The 27,375-nt window shown below is 39.5% G+C and overlaps 1 protein-coding gene across 4 annotated transcripts in view; it reads right to left on the bottom strand.

Annotated features, from left to right (window-relative positions):
• Nucleotides 1-27,375, bottom strand: part of LOC131428313 (serine proteinase stubble) — a 127,194-nt gene that overhangs the window by 22,002 nt on the left and 77,817 nt on the right. Inside the window, exons 4-7 of one of the 4 annotated variants that reach the window (XM_058592174.1) lie at nt 18,370-18,527; nt 16,744-18,307; nt 15,913-16,656; nt 15,258-15,812 (exon numbers count right to left, since the gene is read on the bottom strand). In XM_058592174.1, coding sequence (XP_058448157.1) covers nt 15,258-15,812; nt 15,913-16,656; nt 16,744-18,307; nt 18,370-18,527 — 3,021 coding nt within the window. The remainder of the gene's footprint in view (nt 1-15,257; nt 15,813-15,912; nt 16,657-16,743; nt 18,308-18,369; nt 18,528-27,375) is intronic. The other 3 variants (XM_058592176.1, XM_058592175.1, XM_058592178.1) reach the window with 3 other exon arrangements.

Below are 27,375 nucleotides of genomic sequence, written 5' to 3'. Positions count from 1 at the left end.
ATGTAACTCGATTAAATGAAGAGCTAGAAAGATGGCTTCTTCAGTGCAATTGCTTAAAATAAAATTTCCTACAACTTTGGTGTAGAGTACAATGATTATAAAATTCTATTAAGGAAGTTAAATTCCAGATTTCAATTGAAACATGGACCACCTTAATGACTGTTTACATCAAAAGATTCATCAGTTGATTACAAACAACTTTTGTGAAGATTTCAACTAAAAAAATTAATATTTGTATATAGCGAAAATATTTATGTCTCGTTAATTTTCCGTTTCTGACCACTGTGCCACTGGAATCAGTACAGACCCAAGGAGGAACATCTCATAATCACAAGTCACCCTTTGCTTCGCATTGTTACATTTGCTGTTGTTGTTGTCGGGCAAAATGAACGATGCACGTTACCGGGCACATTTCAAGTCATCACAGATAAATGATTTAACAAAAAAAAAAAACGTTTTATCGATAGTTTAGCCAGTGGGTGCGCATTCCATTGTCCCGATCCAGAACTCGTTCCATGTTGACCCTACTCCGCTGCACCAGCGATCGCAACTCCAACGTACTCCAGAACAATGCATCGACAGAGGGCACACCTGATTTACTGGTTTACAAAATCATACCTTTTTCAGTGGCTTGCTACGAACTCACCGGTCAAACCGTTGCGCTGTTATGAATTATACTTGTGCACTTACTTAATGCTCTCATTACCATCGGAGAGGCGGAAAAAGTTGATTTATTTCATAAGACCACCAACTAGCTACGATTCGACCAATTGATACAATCGGGTGATTCTGCCTTGTTCCACCATTCGCATCCTTACGCTAACCAAAGCTTCCTTGCTGCCCGGGCCGGTTCGCTTTCAGGCCCCGTCTGATCGGAGGCGCAGCATCAGAACGAGTTCTGTTTAGCACTAGTGCAACGCAGCATGTGTCATTCCACCCCGAGCCGGTGTTGTCACGGGTCGTTTTGTAACAATTGTAAGCATTATGTAATTAATTGTAGTTACTACAACAATAGCAGAAACGACGACAACGATGACCCTTAAACCGGATTTTATATTCTGTTAGGTTGAACGAAATCGAATGCTCGGCCAAGAGCTAAGTGGATTTTATTTCTGACTTTGGATGTGCCAGTGCTAGTTATTAATGAAAGTTTGGGCGGTACCAAGCCGTGAAGTAGATGACCTACCGTTGCATAGGTAGAGTGGTGATGTTTTGAATTCCTTTTAATATTAAAAATGGTCAACTAGGTGTTACAACTAGAGTAATGACCTATCGTTGGAAATTGTCGATAAGTTATGTTCGATAATGACTCGAAAAATGTTCACCTTGATCACATTCAGCGTACAATAATCGATTGCGGTTTGAGGTAAACAGTTTATTGACACTCAAGCCGCTATAGTGCTTACTTTATTATGAGACGCCTTTTCAAAATTTACCCTCTGCGAGAGTGATAAGTTTTTGATCGTGAATATCTCTTGTTGTATCTAATGTATCATAATAATTTTTGCTACATGCCATCGGAAATATGATAAATTTATGATAGCATTTTCAGTTTTATGACATAATCTCAAATAATACAGAATTAAAATTTCTGAAATGTTTGGCATCAACGAGCATCAAAGAGGAAACTCATGACACGTGTTAGCGTTAGATTATCAACCATAATTTTCAAAGCTGTGGAATGATTTATATAATCTAACTACCAATAATTTCTAATAACCTAAACGCGTATTGCAACAACATTGAAGTATTTCAATGGTACGCCATTGAAAAACTAGTCTGATTTGAACCATGTCAGCACCAGCCAATCACAACGCGTTCCGAGGAAGACAGCGAAATTGCTGCTGTGCAACTGTATCGGTGTAAAAGATGAACATTCAACTTTTTCCCATTAGTTTCTGTGCAACAAATTTTGAAGCAAGACCTTCAAGAGAGCAACACCGCAGATCTCATGCTTCTGGAATGAAGCAAGCAGCAGATTTTTTTTCCGAGGAACTATTGCAGCAGGACACACAGTAGAGCCACACCAAAGACCTGCTAATCCTGTTGGAATGAAGCGAGTAGCAGAATGGTGTAAATGAACTTAATTTAAAGAACACTGTTTTAACAGCAAGTCCGCCTGGAATCGATTGTTTCAACTTATTTGGAGTCCATTTGGAAATCGTTATTTCAGGCAAGTTTACCGACGATTTATTAATTTTAGTTGTTTGACGTAAAGCCGCCATAACAAAGTTCAGTTTTGCAATGACTGAGCGGAAACATATATTGGAGAAGCCAAATGAATGAAAAACTAACAGAAAAGATGAATTTTTGGAAAAAGATACGCTCAGAGACAGGACACTAGTCCTCTCGCTTTATACCTATTTCTCCGATCAAGAGTTGAGTAGGATAGTGTATTTATAATCGTTTATGTTCGATGTACGCGTTATTGTGTCTGACTGGCGTTTTAGAGTGACTAAAACAAGATTCAGAGTGGCGAAATGGTAGCGCGTATGCACGGAATGCATAAGAACGCAGGTTCGAGTCCTGTCTCTGAGCGTATCTTTTTCCAAAAATTCATCTTTTCTGTTAGTTTTTCATTCATTTGGCTTCTCCAATATATGTTTCCGCTCAGTCATTGAAAAACTGAAGTTTACCGAGTGTACACGCCAAGAGCCAGCTCAGTTCTGCCTATATGTTGATCCCATAGGTCATGGCAATTTAAAGCACTTGTCAGTCCCACATATCATTTTTTTAAATTTCCTCAATTTCTTACTAAAAGCATCGGATTATTCAAAATAGAAATTGAAAAAAGATTATGTCGTCACTAACACATTCAATTACGAGGGGCAACGCTCACCGGCAATGTGAAAATGAAAGTATTGATGGAACACATATTTATACTAGTATGAATTTCGTTTCGAATCAACGATGTCTTTAATATATGCAGCTGGAATAAGGATGGCAAGTATTGAAGATAAAAATATCAATTTTTCAAAAATTAAGACTGACTGAACCTGGTGCACTATATTGAGGTAAAATTTAATTAACTATATATTGAGGTAAAATCTAATTAACGTATTATTATCTACTTTTTTTTCAGGGGGGGGGGGGGGGGGTTTGTGCAAAATATACGTAGTCTCATTTTCTTTAATTCACAAAAATCACTGTAAAATTGTTCATTTGAATCACTTTACGAAAAAAAAACCATTTTCTTTCCTTTCGCTGATCCGGTAAAAATGTTTGAGAATCATTGTATCTCATTGTCGCTTTTGTGTCTTTAATAACTGAGAATTGATGACACCACCCGGAGAACGACTTTCAATGTTAAGAACAATATAAAAAAACTTTTCTAATTCACCTAGTGGTGCAATGATATACTTATATTACTTATATTTTCAAAAACATCACCAGAAGATTCTTTCCAGATATTTTGTTTAATTTGAATAAAATCAAACATTTCCGTTGACTACAAACTATCATAACCTTCTCAATTTGTAAACAGTTATGTCAAGTTAATATAGATTTAAATGGGGCAACCCTGAACGCTATACAAAATTGAACATAGCACGCTGTGTGCTAGGCTGGTACGTTTTCTTCTTCTTTCGTAGCAGCACGTACCGATGCGTACCGATTTTGCATAATTTTGTATGACAGTTTTAATGTTTTGATACTCAACGCCTTATAATTTCTGAACCGGAAGTTCGATCTGGATGAAAATCCGTATCGTTTGAGACAGTGAGAGCTTCAATTTGAATCATGATTAGTGAAAATCGGTTTAACCTTTGCTGAGAAATCGAAGTGAGTTCCGTTTTTGGATCTTTACTTCATCATTACCGGTGCTTGCGGAAGCGGAAATCGGGGACTAGTAGTTCCGAAGCAGATTCATATATCGACTAACAAATAAGGTCTGCCGACTAGATGAAACTATCAGTAAGTTTTATAAAAATTTGCACCTCGTTTCACCATCACTTGTGAAAAAATACTAATGAAAATGAAAATTTTTCACTTATCGCGCTGTAATACCGGAACCGGAAGTCGAATCTGGATCAACTTTTTGATATTTTTTGAAGAATTTTGAGAACATTCATTTGCATCTTAGCTTTAGCTTAGCTCGGTTAAGAAATTTCCGAGAAAATTGAGTGCGCCTTTTCAAATAGATTTGCACATATCACTCTGTAATTCCGAAACCGGAAGTCGGAGTCGGATCAGGACAAATTCCAGTGACAATCTATGGGACCATAAAACCTTTCGTTTGAATCTGAGTTTGTAAAAATCGGTTCAGCCATCTCTGAAAAAATCTAGTGACATTTTTTGTGATTCGAAAATCGGTTTTCACAGTGATTGTCTAGTTTTTCTATATGAGAAAGGCAAACACTAATTTTCAACACAAATAGTACATTACAGCGCTTGTCTTGGGTCTTTTAGTATCATCTTGTTGAAAAACAAAATTTATCTAGACCACTTATAAAGTATTTCTAGTAACACTAAGGCTGTTGACCATATGGTGAACTATTTTAACTTTTAGTTAAAATTTGACAGTCGAGCAGTTAACAGAGAGAATGATTATTTTTGGCAGTTCGATAGTTATTTTCCGACATTAAAATTTTTTTTCGCGAAACGCTTATAGTTTTAGATCATTATAGTAAAAGTTAGAAAAAAATAGTCCAATAAAAAGTTTCAGTACATTATCAAACGACTTTTTCTTGAAGTTCTTCTCACGTTCTCTGTATTGCAATCAATTTAGTGTAAAATAAAACCAAATAACTTTCCATCCGTCAAACTTTTAATTGGGCCGTAGTTTCAGTTAAACCTGACTACTCGATAGTAATTTTGTCAAATTTCAATCAAAAGTTAAAACCATTCGCGAACTGGTGGCCTAAGTGCACGAATTGGAAAAGTCTACGACAGTCTACGAGAGGACGGAGAGTTAAACAGTTCCAAATTTTGGTCTACGAGGTTTATGAACGGTCCCAAAGCGCTTGCGTTACTGCAAAGTTTTATACAGCACAATTTTGACTTGTTGATATAGTGCTTTTTAAGAGCACAGTTCATTCGTAACCGAATGTTCGAAGTGAGCACACGCGTTTTTTTAACAATCGACATCGGTAAGACGAAGGTGCCTATCACAGCAGAGGCTGTAGTATAGGCATTAAATAAAAGTGATAAAAAGTAGCATCCCCGCAAGTGAGTTCTGTCTGTGCACCGGTTTTGTATCGGTATCGACAGTAGACGCTATTGTGCTATCCTCGGGCAGCAGTTATTTCTATTGTTTGCTACCCGCATCGCAGCAGCCAAATCCTGAGTCAAGGTCACGCTGAAGCACAACGAAGGAGTGAAGGAGCAACTCACCTAACAGCTTACCGTGACATACTGTTAAGTATTTTCTCAAACTTTTTCTTTCAACTTTTACTATTCATATATTTTCTTTTCATTTTATTTCTTTCTTTCTCATTTCAAGTGCGGGAGACTTCTTTACTCCCGCACTTTAAATATGAATATTGATGACAGTGGGGGTGTCTCGGAGGAGGGCGAAGCTGAACGAATGAACGAAGAACATTTAGAGGCTGAGTTTGCTTCCGAGATGCCATCTACCCCTCCTATACCATCTCCCCCTCCGATACCATCTCCCTCTCCAATGCCATCTCCCTCTCCGATGCCTCCATCTCCCTCTAAGATATTGCCTGCTCGCCAAAAAGTTTACCAAGACGATGGCTCGGGGGGTCCGTGGGTGGTATACTTCCGGCCCAAATTAAAGTCTCTCAGAGTTTTAAATATTGCTCGGGACCTGGAAAAACATTTCTCGGCAATAAAAACAATAGATAAGGTTTCGCCAAACAAGTTACGCGTTGTTGTGTCCGACCTGAAGCAAGCAAACGAGATTGCTACCAGCGAGTTGTTCACGAAGGAGTACCGCGTGTACGTCCCGTCTCATGTGGTGGAGATCGACGGTGTGGTCCGTGACGAAAGTCTGACAATCGAAGATCTGATGAAGGACGGGGTAGGCCGTTTCAAAAACCCCGACCTTCAACCAGTGAAAATTTTGGAGTGCAAGCAATTGCACTCCAAATCGATAGATGGTAAATTTTACCAATCGGACTCATTTCGCGTGACTTTTGCCGGATCTGCACTTCCAAATTATTTGGTAGTGAGTGGAGTTCGTCTACCTGTTCGGCTGTATGTACCGCGGGTAATGCATTGTACAAGCTGCAAACAGCTAGGTCATACGGCAACCTATTGTTGCAACAAACTGCGATGCGGCAAATGCGGAGAGGCCCATGAGGACGATCTCTGCAGAAGAGCAGTGGAAAAGTGTTGCTACTGCGGGGAGAATCCTCATGATCTTTCGGTGTGCCCTACGTACATACAGCGTGCGGAGAAATTGAAGCGATCCGTGAAAGAACGTTCCAAACGTTCTTATGCGGAAATCTTAAAAAGAACCACTCCATCGACCCCTGAGAACCCGTTTGCAATCTTGCCAGTTGAAGAGGATACCTCTGACGACCCAGGCGAAGGACCTTCCTACACACAGGTTGAAGGAAGCAGGAAAAGACAAAATCTGGCTTCTCCCAAGCTTCCTCGTAAAGGCCTCAGACTGTCCTCTTCGTCACAAAAGAACCAAACGGAAACAAAAAGTGCTGACTCAAAACCGAAGCAAACACCTCCTGGGTTCAAAAAACTTAGGGATGATAAGGAGTACCCAGCACTTCCTGGGGCATCAAAAAACCCGAATGACCCCAAAGCACAACCAGAAAATCCAACAAACGCTGGATTATTGAAATTTTCTGATATCGTGGACTGGATATTAACAGCCTTCAATATTACTGATCCTCTGAAAAGCTTCCTAACTGCTCTACTGCCAACAGTAAGGACATTTTTAAAACAGTTGACTGAACAATGGCCCCTCCTTGCAGCGATCGTATCTTTTGATGGATAATTTACCACTGAGAATCGAAGATATGATCATTGTGCTTCAGTGGAATTGCAGAAGTATCATCCCAAAACTTGATTCTTTCAAACACTTAATACATACTCATAATTGCGATGTATTCTCCTTGAGTGAAACTTGGCTTACTTCTAACATCAACCTCGACTTCCATAATTTTAACATAATCCGCCTGGACCGAGAAGACTCTTATGGAGGGGTACTTTTAGGGATTAAAAAGTGCTATTCATTTTATCGTATTAACCTCCCCTCGACACCGGGAATTGAAGTTGTTGCTTGCCAAATTAATACTAAAGGCAAAGATCTATGTATAGCTTCTATCTACATTCCTCCCAGAGTCTCGATAGGGCATCGTCGGCTTGCAGACATCATAGAACTTCTTCCTTCACCGCGGCTGGTTTTAGGGGACTTTAACTCGCATGGTACAGGATGGGGCTGCTTATATGATGATAATCGTTCTTCGTTAATCCAAGATCTGTGTGACAACTTCAATTTGACAATTCTAAACACGGGAGAAATGACACGGAACCCTAGACCGCCAGCACAACCAAGTGCGCTGGATTTATCCCTTTGCTCGACTTCGCTACAGTTAGATTGCAAGTGGAAGGTAATCTGTGATCCTCACGGTAGCGATCACTTGCCGATCATAGTTTCTATCACCAACCGTGGAAGACCATCGGAAACAATCAATGTTTCGTACGATTTCACACGAAACATTGATTGGAAACGTTACGCGAGCTCGATGTCTGAGAAACTAGAAACATCACAGGAGCTTCCTCCGGAGGAAGAGTATACATTTTTGGCTGGCTTGATTCTTGACACCGCAATTCAAGCTCAGACGAAACGAGTACCTAGCGCGCAAACTAGTATGCGTTCTCCCAACCCATGGTGGGACAAAGAGTGCTCAGAGCTGAAAACGAAAAAAGCTTCAGCCTTCATCTCGTTTAGAAGGAACGGAACTCCAGATAATTATCGGAAATACGCGGCGTTAGAATTTCAAATGAAAAGTCTGATTAAAGCTAAGAAACGCGGTTACTGGCGAAGGTTTGTTGACGGATTAACGAGAGAAACAGCAATGAGCACTCTTTGGAATACGGTCCGTCGCATGCGCAATCGAAATCACGCGAACGAAAGCGAGGAATATTCTAACCGCTGGATATTTGATTTCGCTAAGAAAGTATGTCCTGATTCTGTTCCGGAACAGAAGATATCCCGCGTCGCGACATTGAATACAAACGAAACACCGTTTTCGATGGTAGAGTTCTCACTTGCGCTCTTGTCGTGTAACAATAGAGCCCCGGGGTTAGACAGAATTAAATTCAACTTGTTGAAAAATCTGCCCGACTCTGCCAAAAGGCGCTTGTTGAATTTATTCAACAAGTTCCTCGAGGGTAATATTGTCCCACACGAATGGAGAGAAGTGAGAGTTATTACTATTCAAAAACCTGGAAAACCAGCCTCCGATCACAATTCGTATCGGCCGATTGCTATGCTTTCCTGTATTCGGAAATTGTTGGAGAAAATGATTCTCTTCCGTCTAGACAATTGGGTCGAAACAAATGGATTGCTTTCAGGTACACAATTTGGGTTCCGCAGGGGCAAAGGAACGAACGATTGTCTAGCGTTGCTCTCAACAGAAATTCAAATGGCATTTGCTCGTAAAGAACAAATGGCATCAGTTTTCCTCGACATCAAGGGGGCATTCGATTCAGTTTCCATTAACGTTCTATCTGAGAAGTTGCATCAGCATGGTCTTTCACCAGTTTTGAACAACTTTTTATATAATCTATTGTCCGAGAAACACATGCATTTTGAGCATGGTGATTTGACGACAAAGCGATTCAGTTACATGGGTCTTCCTCAGGGCTCATGCTTAAGCCCCCTTTTATACAACTTTTACGTAAATAACATTGATGAATGTATCAACACATCTTGCACGCTAAGACAACTTGCCGACGACAGTGTTGTGTCTATTATAGGACCCAAAGCTGCCGATCTCCAAGGACCATTGCAAGATACCCTCGACAACTTGTCGACATGGGCTTTTCAAATGGGTATCGAGTTCTCTACGGAGAAAACTGAGCTGGTTGTATTTTCAAGGAAGCGAGAACCTGCGCAACTACAGCTTCAACTAGGGGGTGAAACCATAGCTCAGGTTTTCACATTTAAATATCTCGGGGTCTGGTTCGATTCCAAAGGTACCTGGGGATGTCACATTAGGTATTTGAAACGAAAATGCCTACAGAGAATCAATTTCCTTCGTACAATAACCGGAACTTGGTGGGGCTCTCACCCAGGAGACCTGATCAGGTTGTACAAAACGACGATATTGTCAGTAATGGAATATGGATGTTTCTGTTTCCGCTCCGCTACGAATATTCATTTCATTAAACTGGAAAGAATTCAGTATCGTTGTTTACGTATTGCCTTGGGTTGCATGCAATCAACCCATACGATGAGTCTTGAAGTGCTGGCGGGCGTCTTACCGTTGAAAAACAGGTTCTGGGATCTCTCATATCGACTGCTAATCCGATGCGACATTTTGAATCCGATGGTGATAGAAAACTTTGAAAAGCTCGTCGAGCTTAATTCACAAACCCGTTTTATGTCCTTGTATTTTGACTACATGGCTCAGAATATAAATCCTTCTTCGTTTGTTCCCAATCGTGTTCATTTTGTGGATACTTCTAATTCTACTGTGCTTTTCGACACATCCATGAAAGAAGAAATTTGTGGAATCCCGGATCCTGTACGCCCTCAAGAGATCCCAAAAATTTTTAATAATAAATTTAAAGAAGTCGACTGTAATAAAATGTTTTACACTGACGGATCATATCTAGACGGGTCCACTGGCTTCGGTATATTCAATGTAAATTTCACCGCTTCCTATAAACTCAGTGATCCAGCTTCAGTTTACGTCGCAGAACTAGCTGCAATTCAGTATACCCTTGAGATCATTGACACTCTGCCCACAGATCACTACTTCATTGTATCGGACAGTCTCAGTTCCATTGAGGCTCTCCGTTCAGTGAAGCCTGGAAAGCACTCACCGTATTTCCTGGGGAAAATACGGGAACAATTGAGTGCTTTATCTGCAAAATCATACCAGATTACCTTGGTTTGGGTCCCCTCACATTGTTCCATACGGGGCAATGAGAGGGCGGACTCGTTAGCCAAGGTGGGCGCACTAGAAGGTGATATCTATGAAAGACCAATCTGCTTCAATGAATTTTTCAGTTGCTGTCGTCAGAAAACTCTAGCTAGCTGGCAGAATACATGGAATAGTGGAACTCTGGGACGATGGTTACACTCAATAATCCCACAGGTATCGACGAAAGCTTGGTTCCGGGGGTTAGACGTGAGCCGAGACTTTATTCGTGTAATGTCAAGGCTCATGTCTAATCATTATATGTTCAGCGCGCATCTCCGTCGTGTGGGGCTCGCTGAGAGTGGTGTCTGCGTTTGCGGTGAGGGTTATCATGACATCGAACATGTTGTTTGGACATGTGTCGAGTATTGTGATGCCAGGTCCCAACTCATAGGTTCCCTTCGGGCCCGAGGTATACCACCCTTCGTACCAGTCCGCGACGTCTTGGCAACTCGAAATCTTCCTTATATGACTCTCATCTATAACTTCTTGAAAACTATCAATGCTCAAATTTAGTGCTCTCCCTATCTCTTTCTCGTCTACAGCTCTACCGCACTCTTCTTTACGTTGCTGGAAGTATGGCCTGTGTAAACGATGCTTCGGAGCATGCACCTGCCTTGAACTGACTGAGTTGCTGGAAGCTACCCAAAAACGTCACATCAACGTCAGAACACACCAACGAAGCATCCCAATCCAGAATAATCTCTTCATTGCTACAAGCTGAAAAACATGAAGATTCTTCGAACGCAAAATGTGTCTAAAAGATGTATGCCACAAACCAATGATGTATTCAAATTTCAATTCAATACTGTGTAGGTCCCACCCTCCCTATGTCCCCTTACTAACTGGGGAGTATGCCGCCCCGTAATACGGCATCCCTTTCTCTCTCCCTAACAACAAGACAATCGGCCACGTTAAGCTAAAGCAAATGAGCCTAATAAAAATTTTATTTGAAAAAAAAAAAAAAAAAAAGAGCACAGTTTGAGTTTCAACGAGCCATTGTTATTCGTATTCACGTCAACCTGACTATGTCTCTGGTAGCACCCACCCGCCTTTTCATGCGCAATATTTCGGTCCGATGGCGATTACCGGAAATCGTTCCGTCAAAGTTTTAGAAAAAACAGCTCAAGAAAATAATCAAATAATATCCTTGTCCAAACTGATTCCAGTTTCTATTTAACGAAAACTGAACTAATCTGAAAGTCATAACAATCCAAGAATCCAATGAAACTCAATTTGTAAGAAGATTTCGCAGCATATTCTGTCGCTATTTACAAAAAGTATCAGTACTGGACAAAAGAAAGTTTTAGTTGGAAATATTTCTTTTCTAAAAGTGCGCTCTTATTATATATAAGCAGTTAAAAGGGAATCAAATTTCAGATCTAGATTCGATTAGACGAATTTCGTACCAATTTCTAATTGTAGTTGGCAGCACTTTCACAGATTTGAATGAAACTTTCTGAACATAAAAAGTCACCAACGTCTAGTTTGAGAATAAAAAAAACAATTTTTATATATTAAATCTACACAAAATGCCGAACATATCGAGACTCTTTTTATACATATCGGACAATCGCGCACTTTTCTGTACATCGCACAATGGGGAAAAAATGGATCAAGAAAACGAGATGACTTTTTTGGAGGTATAATACAGCTGACTACAAAAAATGTTCCTGTTCATTTTACCCCTAGTTGCCTTTTTGTACTGGATTGCATTCAAGTTTAACTATATAACATAATGATTCCAAGTTTGTATATATCGACTGATTTGGAGTTTTATCGGAAAAAATGCGACTTTCTCAGTCAAATAGATATAGGCAAACGACTTGTTTATAGAATTCCCCGACGTTTCGGCCGTTTTTGATGACCTTTTTCAAGGGAAATCAACGAGACTGACAATAACGATTAGATTAAATTTCCCTTGAAATAAAGCCATCGAAAACGGCCGAAACGTCGGGCAATTTTATAAACAATCGTTTTCTTATATCTATTTGACTGAGAAAGCCGTATTTTTCCGATATATAACATAAAACCGAATTACTTGCAGAATACCGGATAAAGTGTCTCTGCGGTAAAAAAGTCTAACAAATCGTTTATATACAGTTTTAGGGACATCAGTGAACTCGTTTTACCGTTTTACTAGACCATTTGATTGTCATAATATTCAGTTTGAATTTGATCTGCAATCCAGATGCAGATTCAATACGATTTATCAATATTGGTCCATATTACATAAACAGAATTTCAGCGATACACAATTATACACAATTGGAATGACAATACTAGCCCGTTTTAGCTTAATTTATTCCATGAATCGTATCGTTAGTTAAACTTCCCTTCGCATTCCGAAAGGAGATTGATTTCGATTGATTAAAATCGATTGATATTACGTATAACATCTTAAAAAGTAGATTTATTGACTGCACAAATCATGTTATATCGTTTTACCCCAATATTGGCAAGTCTCTTTAAGATCTACTTCCACCAAAAGACTCAGTTGAAGAATAAATTGGAGAAATCCAGCACCACACACAGCGTGCTTCGTTCGTAGAGGCGGTGTTGTGTTTTCTTCTTCCGTACCGCCGCATGTACGTATCGGTGCGAATTATAAAATTAGAGGTTTAAAGTTTTGGACACTCATTACCTTGTAATTCCGAAACCAGGGAATCAAATCTGGATGAAATTCAGGAGTTATGCATAAAATTAAAAGATAATAAGACAACCCTGAGAAAAGTACTTTCGTTCCATTTTAGAGTTTGTAACAACTATCTCCGGTACTTCCGGAACCGAAAGCCAAGGACTGGTATAGCTGGAGTGTATACGTTCGACTACCAACTGACAAAGCCTATCGGTTGGAACTGTATGCATAGATAAAAATATTTACATTTATTTTCATGCACATATTTGGAGCAGGAAATTGAACAAAAAGTTAAACCTCAGATCTTTACTTTTCAATATACTTTAAAAAGCAAAACTAAGCGTGAATTAAATATGTTGTATAATACATTGATAAATCAAGTCATTTTTAATTTACTTTTACATCGATGAAGGTTTTCAATCAAATTTTTGATTAAATTGATATCTATTTCAAAGTATCATGGAATTACACGTCGTGTAAATTTATATATTTTTTTCTGTGTAACTGCTTGAAATGTTCAACTCTCTTTACCTTGTAATTCTGGAACCGGAAATCGGATCCAGATGAAATTCAGAAGTTTTGGATGGGAAAATAAGAACCTTTCATTTGAATCTAAGTTTGAAAAAATCGGTCACGCTATCTCTGAGAGAAATGAGTAATTAATTTGAAATTGGTATTTTAACGCTAATCACCCCGTAATACCGAAACCCGTAATACCGGAATTCAGGTACTATAGGACCTTTCATTAAAGGATTTCAGGATTATAGGACCTTTCATTAAAATCTAATTTTGTGAAAATCGGCTTAGCTAACCCTGAGAAAAGTTAGTACACAAATTTTCATTTTTTTTGGCCCATTCTACCCCATAGTTCCGAAACAGGAAGTCCGATTCAAACGAAATTAATGAATTTTGCTTGGTACTCCAGGACCTTTTACTAAATCTGATTGTGTAAAAATCGGTTTAGTTATCTCCGAGAAAAGTTTGTGCACTTAGGTTCATATATTTTTTGCACATTTTAGCCCATAATTCCGGAACCGGAAGATCCAAGCAATATTCACTTGTCACAGTGATTGCATAGTATTTTTATATAAGAAAGCAAAAACAATGATAATTTTTTTGATGCTGTCTAAAAAATTTGGAGCTTTCACAACTATATCAGTAGAATCACGATTGGCAATCATATCTGGAAAAGAAACCAAAAACCAATTATGTCTTTATAACATGTAATTTTTGGTGATCATTTCTTAGTAATTTTCTGAAGTGAGGAAGACGATTTAAGTTTTTCTATGGAAAATTTTGAAGGGTTCAGAAAAATAAAATATTTCATGTATATTTCAATGCATGCAGCGAGAATTTGTTTGTAATTCTGAAAAATAATGCTGACGGAAAGCACGAAACTTTCATGTTTTATTCGCTTTAGTTTGGATATAGCAACATTTCCTTAGGGGGTGTGTTTTATCTCATTTTACCCGACAGCTTATAATGTCCTGATAAACCGAAAACAAATCACCAAGTATTGTTATATTTATTGACTGCAATCTCAGTTTGCTAGAATCACTTAAGCAGTGTTCGAAAAAATGACTGGTTATATTTTTGGACTTTAAATGCGTTCGTGTGACCTTCGGAAACATCGAAAGTGGTCAATAGTGACATAGCATTTGTTCACCCACAATTCCTTCGAGCAACTTGGAAATATCATTGTTAGCTTTAATGTTTTGAGAATTTTCATCACTAACTAAACAATTAATATTTATATATTTTCTATATAATAAAACATGTCTGTTTGTATCCAACTTCCATCTCCCACCAAGCATTACTGCGGGTCATAGTCTCAGGTTATGTCAGACAGCATTCTTGCCGCAGATACACTTCTCCCCGGATCCTGTCACCTGATCGTGATATTTCACAATCGCGGTGACGTCGGTGGCCGTGGTGTAAATAATGGCAACAATCATCCCGTCCTTCTCCTATCGCAACCAAAACAGCCTCCAGCAGCAGAAATTGATCGTGACTGCAGCAAACGCTGAACTTCAATATTCAAGGTTGAAAATGTTTTGTGCTATTATCAATTATTTCTGTTATATTTTTATTACGCTTCTCGTCTGCCACGGAAAGATGAACCATTACGAAATGTTGCACGTCGATTACAACTAGGTAGGCTCTGTAGTCGGTATGTCGTCCCGTACGGAAAGACAAAGAATTCTAGCGTTGATTGCAGTAAGCGTGGAGAGTGTGTGAGAGAGAGAGAGAGAGCATGAGCGAGGGGTCGCTGAAGGCGAACGTTGGCCTGACTGCACACCACAACGAGCCACCGCAAGAGATGAACGATAGCCGGTATGCCTCAGCAACACGTGCTAGTCCAGAGAGAGAGAAAGATAGAGATAGAGAGAGAGCTGAAAGCTTCTTCCCGCGGGGCACGACAAAGAATGATAAAAATGTTTGACTCAGCGCGGTGTTTGAAAGTGAGAACTTTTGTTTTACACACAATGAGCGAACTTTCGATCTGAGCTGAAAAACGATAAATAAAAAGCAATCGTTGCACTCACCGGCACGATAGTCGATGCCCTCCAGCGATGGTACGGTCGAGGTGGTAATGAAGTCGGGCGATATCGTGACACCGTCGGTGGCGGCGGGACTGGAGGTTCCGGTGCTATTGTCTATGGGAAACCGGACCGGCATTCCGGTGCTGGTGGAGATGTTGAACATGGATGCTATCGATTGTAGTGAGCTGGTGATGTTGAGGGTTGTTGAACTGGTGATGACGGTACTACTCTCCGAGCTGCTTGAGCTTTCGGTTGTTCCGAGTGACGAGATAAGCGTTGTGTTACCCCATTTGTCCAACTCCGACAGTAGGACTGGTGTGGGACTGGTCGGTTCCGATGTTGTTTCGTAACTTCCCGAACTGAAAGTTTCTTCCTCACTTGATTCTTCCTCGCTTCCGCTGCCTTCTTCGGTGCTTCCTTCTTCGGTGGTTTCAGTGATCAGTTCTTCCACGGTGGAAGTCGGCGATGTGGCCGGTTGTGTCGAAGATGGTTCCTTCGGCGCAGGAGTTGACGGGCCTAAGATTTCAATCAGTATCGCCGGAGTATTGGTAGTGGCAGCTGATGAAGTAAAACGAACAAATGATTAGTGGTGATTAATCGTTGTTGATCAAAACAGAAAGATGGACAGATGAATAGCTAACTAAACGGACAGTATTACCCGGTGAGGTGTCCTGTTCTGTGGTTATGGTGGTGAGAAATGTGCTTGATTGTGTCGCAGAACCGGATTGAAGCTGTGTAAGAATTCCGGTCAGTAGCATGGCAGTATCGTCAGTATCCGTATTGCTACTCGTGAGATCAGTAGCCGTGGTACTTGAAGTAGTTGGCTCCCTAGTGGACGAAACGGTCGTAGTCGTCGTAGTTGTTGCTACGGTCGTCGTTGTCGTTGGTATGGTGGTTGGCTCTGGAGTCATGGTTGATGTGATATCTTCTGTAGCTGGAGTTATGTCTGGACTGGTGCCGAAACTAGTAGTACTATTGTCGATTTTCTCGATCTCTTCGGAAGATGTATTGTTGACAGCGATAGTCGTTGCTGGAGCAGTACTAGTAGCTATACTGATGCTGGGTTCTTTGGTAATGGTGGAGAAGGAGCCCAGAGTGTCTTCTGTGGATGACGATGATGAAGCGAGTGGTGAATGAGAGATGAACTCGTCGGTCGTGGTTTGGTTAGTTTCATCATGAATGGTGTAAATGTAGGCGGCTTCGGGCAGTAGCGATTCGAGCGCAGGCAGCGCAATATTTTGCGGAAGTGATGGCAGTGCCTGATCTATCAGCGTACTGGTCGACCCGAATTGAGTAGTCGAACTATGGTTGTTAGTTTGGTTCCCGTTGGTGCTGAGCACTTCTTCGGGGGTTAGTGTATGAATCAGTATCCAACTGTTTGAAGTAGTAGGACCTGCCGGTGCTGATGGGTGAACACAATTAGTAACTTGGCTGTTATTGACATTTTTTTTCTCGCATGACTAAATATTAAAAACAAAATATTCGTTACCTTGCTCCGGTGGTTGTTTTTCGCTGGAAACATAATCGACAATGCTGGACCAAGTTACCAAACCGGACCCAGCCGTAGTTTCGTCTAGAAGGTTGTGAAGTTGTGAAGTTTCAGGTGGATAATCGATGTCTGCCGGAGGAGTAATGCGTCCAGACGTTGTGGTTTTGGGGCTTGTTGTAGTCGTTTTGCCGACAGTAGTAGTGGTTGTTTTAGGGGTAGTTGGTGTAGAAGATGTAGTCGTTTTAATGTTAGTAGCGGTTGTTTCTGGGACAGATGTAGTTGTCGTTGTAGTAGTTGCAGTAGTAGGAGCGGTAGTACTAGTACTAGTAGTAGTTGTAGTCGGGACAGTGGATTTAACAGTTGTAGTGGTTGTTGGTTTTTCTGTGGTTGTCGTAGTCGAAGTGGTTGTTGGGGTAGTTGTTCGCGTGGTTGTAGTCTGTGTAGTCGTTGTCGTCGCTTTAGCAGGTGAAGTTAATTCAGCCGTGGTAGTGGATGGTATCGTCGATTTTCGAGTTGTTGTTGTCGTCGTGGTCGTAGGCGTTGGTGTTGGAGTTGTTGCCTCAGTTATTTTCACAGTCGTGATTGGATATCTACTACTACTAGTAGTTTTAACGTTAGAACTTTCAGCGGAGGTGCCTTCACGAAGTGTTGTAGTTATTAAATCATCGAGTAAGTGATCCAGGGCCGTAGCCGGAACGGTAGCAATTTCCGGAGTAGGTCTTGGTCTTGGTCTTGGTGCTCTAGTGGTTTCCGGTTCCTCTGTTGGGGTTGTGGTTGGCCGCCGTCGGTGGACAGGCCTAGTCATTGGTATTATTGTTGGTTGAGTCGTTGGTCGTCTTGTGAAACTGTGGAAAGATGTTTCTTCTGATGACACTGCCATCGTCACCGGTCTCTTCGGAAGAGTGGTTGTTCTTCGCACAGTAGTAGAGCTTGCAGTGGTTGGTCTTCTTGAAGAATGTGTGGTTGTTTCGGAAGGTGTTACAGGTCGCCTGGTTACAGTTGTGTAAGAAGAGACATTCTTCTTGGCTTCTGTTAAAGTTGTAACAACAGTTTTCGGAGTAGTCATTGGAGTTACGGGAGCTCTTGTGTTGTTCCGGCTTGGTACAGGTTTCCGCGTTTTATTCGGACTTATAGTAGTTCTGGGCGGAGGTTTTCGTGTTGTGGGCTTAGTAACTGGTTTTGTCGTCGTACGACGAATGGCTCCAGTTGTAGTTAGTTCAGGATTTTTACTGCCTTGAACGTACTGAAACGTTGAGAACTCTTGGTAATCGGAAGGTACATCATCTTTCACTTCAGCCTTTACGGTGGTAGTCGGAGAAGTCACATTTCTTCGCACGAACTTCGTAGTCGTTCGAAGCGTGGTAGTGGATGAAGTACTGCTAGGTACGTACTTCGTTGCATTCTGTGGCGTCACTGTCGTCGTCGGCAATCGGGTCTCAGTGAGTGGTGGTTTCTTATTGGTATCCACCAACGAATGTGTGATATGCTGAAAGTGCAAGCCGGAACTGTGATTATGATCTATACTGTTGTCCGTTATTTCATGGTTGAACAGTAAGCTCTCATCCTGAAAGTTCGAGGGCTCTTTGTTAGCTCACAATGTCTCACAACCAGTAGATGGATACTTACGCGAACCTGGCAGCAGGAACCGAAGAAAATTTTATCAATACAAACGCCCAGATGGGTGCCGTTCGCCTTGAAGCAGTCGATGGCAAACATGCAGATTCCTTCGTCTCCGGTACTTCGCACCACGCACGGCAGGTGACGCAGATTTCGACCGATCGCCACTGTAAGAAGAAGAAGAAAAAAAAGAGTTGCTTTGAAAAATTATTGACGATTCAAATAGCTTATGTAATAAAATCCACAGCAAATGCTAGTATAAAGTACTTTTTTGTATAACGAATATAAGCAATGGAACGTTGGACAAAAAATTGAAAGCTGTGAGAGATAAAACTTTTTAAACTATGTTTATCGGAGGTCGCTAATTTTTCGTTCTTATGATTTGGATAAATCTTTGCGGAATTTAACAGGGCTATGAATGTGTGAATCCAAAGAAAGGATTTAAAATTGAGAAAAATACCTTCAATTGATTTTGATGAGAATCAAAATTACGACAACAGATGCACTGCAATGGGTTGGTCAATGACGTAATTAGCACCATCATCCGCTGATATTGAGAAAGTTGTAAGTGGTTGACTCTAATGTTATTCTTTCAAGGAACGTATACAGAAAGTCATACCATACACTACGAGATTCAATAATAGTGAAAATGAATATGCATAATATTGTCGTATGGTATATGCGCGTAAAACGAAGACGCATTCCTATGCCAAAAAATAAAGCATAGTAAGTGTTCTAAAATATGTCACAACATCCAACGCATGAAGTTTAAAAGTGATACCTTGTCAAAAATGAAGGAGCAAGTCATTTTGATACCAAAACACAATCATAAAATGGGACACCTCTTTTTTCGTAAAGTAAAATTGTGCAAATTATCCACTCAATCCATGAAAATTTATGCGAAAATAAAATACCAAAAGCCTGTTCCAATCCACCTAGAGGCGTAACGGTTCGTCTCTTATTAACCAATATAATCGAAGTGGTTTTGTAACAAGTTATACAAATTTCAATTGTTTTGAGACACTATATCTATGAATCTATAAAAGATAAATTTTTTTTTAGCTCATGACTCTACAAATCCGTAACCGGAAAACGGATCCGGATTATATTTAATGGCAACCCATGAGACTATGAAATCTTTTATTGAATTCTCTGTTTGTAAAAACTAGTTCACATATCTCTGAGAAACAGCTGTGATTTAATTTCCGGAGTACGAAAAAAGGTCGTTTGGCCAACAATTAACGAATTCTTCTAACCAAATGAATTTACTGACCAGTTCTAAAAAAATTAGTCCTTAAGATAGTGTCACTTTTGAACCAGTCATTGAAAAACGATATTTGTTATACTTATCAACATATAACCGTAACCGAAAGTTGGACTTGTATAATATCCAATATCAGTACAAGAGACTAAAAGACCTTTTATTCATATCTTTGCTTTGAGAAAATCGGTTTAGCCATCTTCGAAAAAATTGAGTAATTTTTTTTGTCATGTGTATGTGACACAAATATCTCGACGAACTTTTTGTTTTGAAAAGGCATTGCTTTATCGCGCCCACGATAACCTGTAACACAAAGTACTTTTAGGCAAATCATTAGCCCTTTTTATTCCGAAACTTCTCCGGAACATCCAGGCGGTACTCATCTTACTTGCTTTTACAGGGTTGCATTTCTTCGTATTTCACCTGGGTCTCCTTGAACAATTTTTCCACGCGGGACAGGGTCGAAATTTGTTTTTTCAACTGTTTCACGATCTACCGGTGGGCCTGACCTGTATTTTCCACAATCGCGCACAATTTTTGTTGTTGAAGCACTTCTTGCGTGGAAACAATAACCAATGGACAAGAACAATCTGTCAATTGGTTTTTGTTTCCAAGCACAACAGAACAGAAAGGGGTGGCATATTTTCGAGTACAGTTCTTAGTTCTATTAGCTAAACTTGAATACCATTATAAAATTAACCCGAAAAATAAATTACTCTTTTATTCAAATATAAATATGGAATTCTTGTAAAGGGTAAGGTGTTCTTTTTGTGCCGAATACCAAAGCAAACAGACGCTTGTACTTTTTGCTGCGTTCAAAACAAATTTTAACTACGTGAAAATCAACACAAAAGTTTTTTCTGACTTTTTTATAGTACCATATCATAAATTGAAGAACATCAATCGAAAAGGTGAGTGGATTGAGTATTTGTGAGGTGAAATCGACTTTGGTTTGCAGACATTCGTCAGAATTTACTGACTTTTGAAAATTGGCGCGATCTTTTTGTTTTTGCTAGCTAAACTCATTGTATTACCTGGCCTCTTTGGTGACATGCAACACGTGGACAATTTGACAGCTTCAATACATTCGACTACATCAACGTATTCAATACCGCGAAGCCGGTGGAAGACCAGCCAAATCAACATCAAAGGCACCTCCATCATAATTATTGGCCAAGGGAGCCCAGGCGTAGTCACCATCAGACAATGAAGACTTTTGTCCAAAGAGCCTCCGAAAAGCATAAATTCTATTTTTTTCTTTGAATACTTGCAGTCTTTACTTATATTTTTACATTTTTTGCGAAATTTCTTGGGGTACCGATAACCGAACGTCTTTTTTGAAATGGCCAACATTTATCACTTTACTAAATTGATAATAAAGTTTTTTTCAATCAAATGAATTAACTTAGTTTCTTAATCAGTTTTTAGCTAGGGACTTTAGCTTTCCATTGATGTATATATATCCGCATAATGTGCGCTTAGTCAGAAGTTATAAGCTTTAAATAAAAGGGTGCCGGTAACCGAGCACTCTCCCCTTCTATTTAAATATCCCGATCAATAAAATTGTTTTACCAATTGAACTACCCTACATAAGAAAACACATGAAGAGAAACTCCAATTGACTAGACTAAACCAAGCATGCTTCGTTGTACTTGGTCACTACGGCAAATATCCCGATTAGGAGTTAGCTACGGGTTCGAGTCCTGTCTCTGCGGTAACATTTTCGCGGTTTTCATGACATAATTGCACTTGCAAGTCAAATCTCGATCCTGCTTTGCTCGTTAGGTACTAATAATGTTTAATAATGGGTGTTTTTTAGAAGATTTGTTTTTTCGAGTCAAGTTAATTCTTTTAAAGCCATTTCGCCAAAAGCCGCTTCGCAGGAAGCCATTTCACCGAAAGAATCATTTCGTCGAATCCTGCAATTTAAAATAAAGACAAATGAGACATCATAGCGTTAACGCCGTTTTGTTGACCTACTATTGTACTTCCTGAATTAAGATTGATTCTTGTACTCCACATCGTTTTGGTTCGTGTGGTCTAGCTACAGCTCGTTCGAATCTAAGTAATGCAAAGAAAACTGGCTTTGAAGAAACCAGGCAAACGAGGTGGTTACAGGTTCATTTCGCCACAATGCGAGAGACCGCCGTTTTCGATGTCAAGTCTGCGACCAATTCAGCTAGCGTCGCCTCGGTGATTTTGGGCAGCCGAGCCATCTTGGTTTCGGTTATGTGGCTGCGGCACATCAGTTATCCAGGAGACATAATACCACAAAAACATAATAATAATATAATGAATTCGAAATTACCCTTTCGGCGAAATGTCCCTTTCTGCAAAATGGCGCTTTCGGCGAAATGGCCCGCTCCGGTTTTTTCAAATGGAATTATTATGTTGCCTGAAAGTTGTTCTAAGAGTGTAGAGTGACGTCTCTACTAAGTATTGTTTGGCAAATAATCATGAAAAGGTTAACAACGTTTCCAAATTGTGGTAATTTATTCTAAAAATCAGTGTTCAATCAAAACTGGGCTAGTGGAATCATCGGTCGTTATTTCTTCAAAAATGAGGGAAGATGACTCGTTACCGCGAATGGAAAGCGATACAAAACCATGATCAAAGAATTTTTGTTGCCAATTTATTTAATTTTTGGATGGGGACGAAATGTGGTTTCAATAGGATGGTGCAACTTGTCATACTGCGGCCGAAACAATCGACTTATTGAAAGAACATTTCAACGACAACATTAATTAGAGAAATGGACCGGTGAATTGGTCTCCGCGTTCTTGTGATTTGACGCCACTCGATTATTTTTTTGTGGGGATACGTGAAGTCATTGGTTTATGTGGGTGAACCAGCAACGATTGATGCTTTGGAAACCAACATTCAACGTGTTATTGCTGAAAAACGCCTTAAAAAGTTTTAAAGTGGTTGAAAATTGGACCTCCAGAATGACCTTGACTGAAAAATGAAAAATAGTCGTGACAGCCGTATGCCCGAAATCATATTGAATTGTTAAATGCCAAGAAATTATTTACCAAATAAAATAAATTGGCCATTCTGTTATTCGGCATGTGTTGTGACATCCATTTGATCTTAAAACTTGATCAATGAACAAATAATAGTTTTCAAAGGAGCCATCAGTAATCGGTAGTAGGTTTAGCCATCTTCTATTCGATGGTAGTAGTCGATACCTCAGAACCGTAAGCGAAAAATTTTTGATCTTTGAACTTGATCGATGAACCAACAGCAACTTGCCAACAAAACTTAGTTTGTTGAAATCAGTTAATCTGGCTCCGAAAAATATGCATCACTTAAAGTTTTTCTCAGAGCAATTTCTGTAACACATTTATTATTTCTGATGTGTGTTATTATATTTCCTATCGTACTTTATAAGAGCACTTTTCAGGCTAGGAAAAAAGGTGAAAGCTAATATAATTTACATACATAATAATATTATCAAAACTCGGAAGAGTGGAGACCAGGGATGCCAGGTCATTTTTCCAAAAATCTGTAATCAAGCCAAAAACCTGTCTGTAAAAATCTGTGCACGTTTCCCGTACCATACTAGCAAATCAGAATCATTTTGGTGAGCAAAAAAACAAAGAAAATGTCTCACTACCCAACCGCTCTGTATCGTTTTACTCAACCGCTTTGTACTTTTTGGTGCTAAACTGTAATCGATTTCAAATATCTGTGAAAATCTGTAATTAATTTCAGAATCTGTGAAAACCTGTGATCTTTTTCAGAAATCTGTGAAAATCTGTGCCATTTTAAAAATCTTTGCAGAAAGTTGAAAATCTGTGAAACACAGATTAATCTGTGAACCTGGCATCCCTGGTAGAGACAGTATGCCGTATTCAAGTCGATCCAGGTTATGTCTCTGACACTATCCACCCGCATTTTGCAGACATTAGAACCGATGGCGTGAAATTGTACTTCTATCTTATTTCAGTTGTTTATAACGGATTAAGTTTGCTTTCTTTATTCAAGGTTTAACAAATTATATTTTTTCTGATATGAATTTTAGTTTATCAGGAAAATTTTAGTCTCTATTTAAGTAAGTAACTGTGGTTTCGAATAGTTGAAAGGTTAGTTTCGTTGCCTTATTCCTTGTAGCCCTTGGTTATTTATAGAAGCGCATACTATTTTCGTTTGAGGGACAGTAAAACCATAACCGGATCCGATCAGGCCATGGGAAATTCACGACACGAATTGGAGTTTTGGGTCAAAACAAGCAAACCATCGTGTAGTGAAATCCCTTTGTAAAAGAATAAACCCAAATAATAATTTTCTGGTGGTTTTACTAAAATATTGCACTCACGACTGTCCCACAAACGTGAAGCTCTTTTCAAGTTCAATAGCTCGACATTCAACAGTTATATTCAAAACATGTGCATAAAAGTTTTCTGCCCAAGCGAGTATTCGCGAAATGTATTCACTTTCTTTTCCATTCGATTCAGCTGTAAGTGTGCCGCAATCGCCCACATCAAACCTTTCCGTGACTACCGAGCTTTGGATGCATTCTTGATCTCGAAAGCGTGTACGATGCACCCATGGAAATAGGTAAATTACTCTGATCCTTGTTAATTTGCATTGTAATGAGGTAATGAGTCTTTTTATCGACCCGCACCCAAATCTAATTTGCGTCACGTACGGTACAATCTATAATCGCATTTCGTTGGTTTTGGGGAAATCTGGATATCGGATTAACATACTGCGAAATAAAAGTGAAACAAGCACAACCAAAACAAACGAATAACAATGGGATAAATCATGGCGTATCGTGTTTGGTTTGCGCTAAAACACGTGATCAGCATCCTCGGGGCTGTCGTGATGCTCTCAGGTGCTCCTGCTACCACCACGATATCCCGTGGTCTCTGGAACACCTCCACCCGGGAAGCATTCACTGAGCGGAGTAAAATAAAAACACGATCATGCTGGCGGAGAAAGTGAAGGTAAAAGTAACGTTGCTAAGTGGGTCACTTTACTTTCTTTCCTGATGCCGGTCGTCGCAACCACCGTCGACATCGACGACGGTGACGGTGATGGCAACTGGTACTTCGGGACCCAGATCCGTTCGAATTGTTCTTGTCTAATAATCGTAAGCAAAAAAGTGGCTGCCATGGAGGTCGCACTGCGTTTGGGAAATAAATTTCTGCTGGTTATGGTTAACATTCCGAAATACTTTGAGACTAGAGAAAGTTAGCATCTGTGTTATGCGAGTTTTAATTTCAGAATATTTGAATATGTTATGGTTTTTTTTTAATTCAGTCTGTTTGACAAGTTCGAACTTACAACTGCTTCAATGGTTGACCTTATATTCTTAGATAAATTCGGCTCACAACCGAGTGTTGGGGTATGCAAATGAGTCATCGCCGGGTTAATACTCCCACTAGCAGTTGAACGACGGAAAGCACATATTCCTACACCTCTCACATCACCTACTGGCCCCTGGTACAGGCTAGTTTGTGAATACTTATCGAACAGCTTTGGGTAAATACCAGCCAGGCTGATGTGTCATTTTTTACCAACTCATTTCACTTTCACCTTCCCTGTGAATCAAATTATTTGGGCGGGCGGTTCAGCAACAATTTTTGGGTAAACTTGATTTTTTACTGTGTCGAATTCCGGTTTGGGAGAAAAGGATTCCGCACGTTTGTCGCCCGGTGAGCAGGAACAAGTTTGCAACATTTATCTTGAATTGTTTTGCTACTTCGTTAGTCCGACAAAGAAGATGCACTGCAAAACGAGTCCGAGAGAGCCTGATAATCATGATTACCCGGTGAAGTTAAAAAAAAGCAATCAAGCCTAATGGATTGAAGACTTAGAGGAAATAACAGCCCACAAACACACTTGTGTGAATGTTTTAAGTATTTATTTCCTTTTCACATTTTCAAATGTTGTTACTGAGAGGACTTGAAAACGCAATTAAACACGAGTGATTGTTGTGCTATCCACACGAATATCAAATCATACCGGCAAAAATGTTTTCACGACCACTTACACTTTCGTCGATGGTCGAAACTCTCTTCCCCGCCGAAAACTTTCTGCCATTGTGCTGGGAATTCGCTCGATTAAGTAAGCAACTGGCTTTTACCTGCCGAACAATGGGTGACTTTTGAGCACTAGTGAAAATATTTGACATGGGATAATTGTTACCGAGGCGGTATTTAACCGGATAAGTGAGTCTACAATAGCGAAAAAGGAAAGTGACGAAGCACCCACCATTCAATTTTTTTTCTGTCTCGGATCAGAAACCTTTCTGAAGCCATCATACTTCTATTATCGTTTAGTTCCATGTTTGCTTGAATGATATTGTGTAAGTACGTTCAGGAGGATATTAGACTTTGGGCACTGAGTGGGACCAACTTATTCCGATAGTTTCAATCACTTTATCTTCAAATCCAGTTCATTGGCATTTTCTTGCCTTCTTGCCATTGGATCGTTTGTCCGAAGTCACTGTGAAATCTAAAGTAAAGCTAAAAAATCAAAAATGCCTCGATGGGACTCTGAAATTGGTGGGGTGACGTACCGTCCGGTGTGTACAATCTACAATTTTGCACGTATCAAGATAAATTTTTCTTCGCAAACGTAATGAAGAAAGTATACTATTCAAAGTTTTTTGATTCATCGAAATAAAATCATTTCCGCATCTTCTTCATAACCCTTAAGAGCGATAGCTCTGGAGAATCCATTTCGATGTAAGGCTGCTTCTGTGTGAGTCTTTGAAATTTTTAGTATGTTTTGTGAAAAAAATCCTAGCTGTCGGTCAGCTTTTGTTACAATAGAAGAACAACGTTCGGCGTAGATTTAACAAATTTGACCAGAAAAAGGCATTACATTAATATACAATGAATGTTTCCAAAAATCATAATCGATGAGATAAATCGATCAATTAACTGTTTCCAATTTACATTTTAGAGAAAGTGCATGCTGTGCACGTTTATCATTTAAAAAAAATTAGAGTCATCTCTCGCCGTCGTCGGTCTCTCAATTTGTGGAAAACAGATGGTTTTTCATGCTGAAGACTTATGCAAATTTTCTACCAAATCGAAGTAAGTCGATTATGATTTGAACACCTTTTCTGTTGTAAATTTCACAAAAAGGAATGTAATGCCAAGACATTAGAGACATAGAAATGGATTTGCAAATTGTAACCAAAATGTAACAGTTTTGAGATCTTTTATCTGAATCTAATTTTGTGAAAGTCTGAAAAGCCAGAGTGACACTATTTTGTTATTTGAAACACACATCAATCAACAATGTTAAATAAGTTGGTTTATACAGTCTGCATTGTCTTCCTAAATACTTTCTAGTTTTTTGAATAATGCTTTAGTAATATTTATGAAAATATGAGTGATGTACGATAGGCATCATTACACCACTAGCTAAATTACAACAGGGTTTGCTTTTCTTTTAGTTTTTTTATTTGTTCGAATCATTGAATAAAGACTGTACGTAATGAAAGTAGGAATTCTTCAAGAACATTCTGAAATTATAAATTAAGATTTAAATGGGGGTGGGAGTCAATTTACACTTCCTACAAGGTAAAGAACCATACCGAGATCGATCGTTCGCATATAAATGTAAAAAAAGAAAATTGTTGTGTTCTCTGGATCGATCACGGAGCGAATATGACTAATAGTGCTTGAAATAGAAAATAGATCATTATGTGGTTTCAAGCATTCTTATGCCTGGAATTGGTCACCAATTGGGATTAACTTGATGCAGTTGGGGTGAATATTAATGTATCACAT

The sequence above is a fragment of the Malaya genurostris genome, chromosome 2 (assembly GCF_030247185.1).
Source record: "Malaya genurostris strain Urasoe2022 chromosome 2, Malgen_1.1, whole genome shotgun sequence".
NCBI classification, from domain to species: Eukaryota; Metazoa; Arthropoda; class Insecta; order Diptera; family Culicidae; genus Malaya; species Malaya genurostris.
Note: the sequence above shows the minus strand (reverse complement) of the source record. Positions and strands in the feature narration are given on the sequence as shown.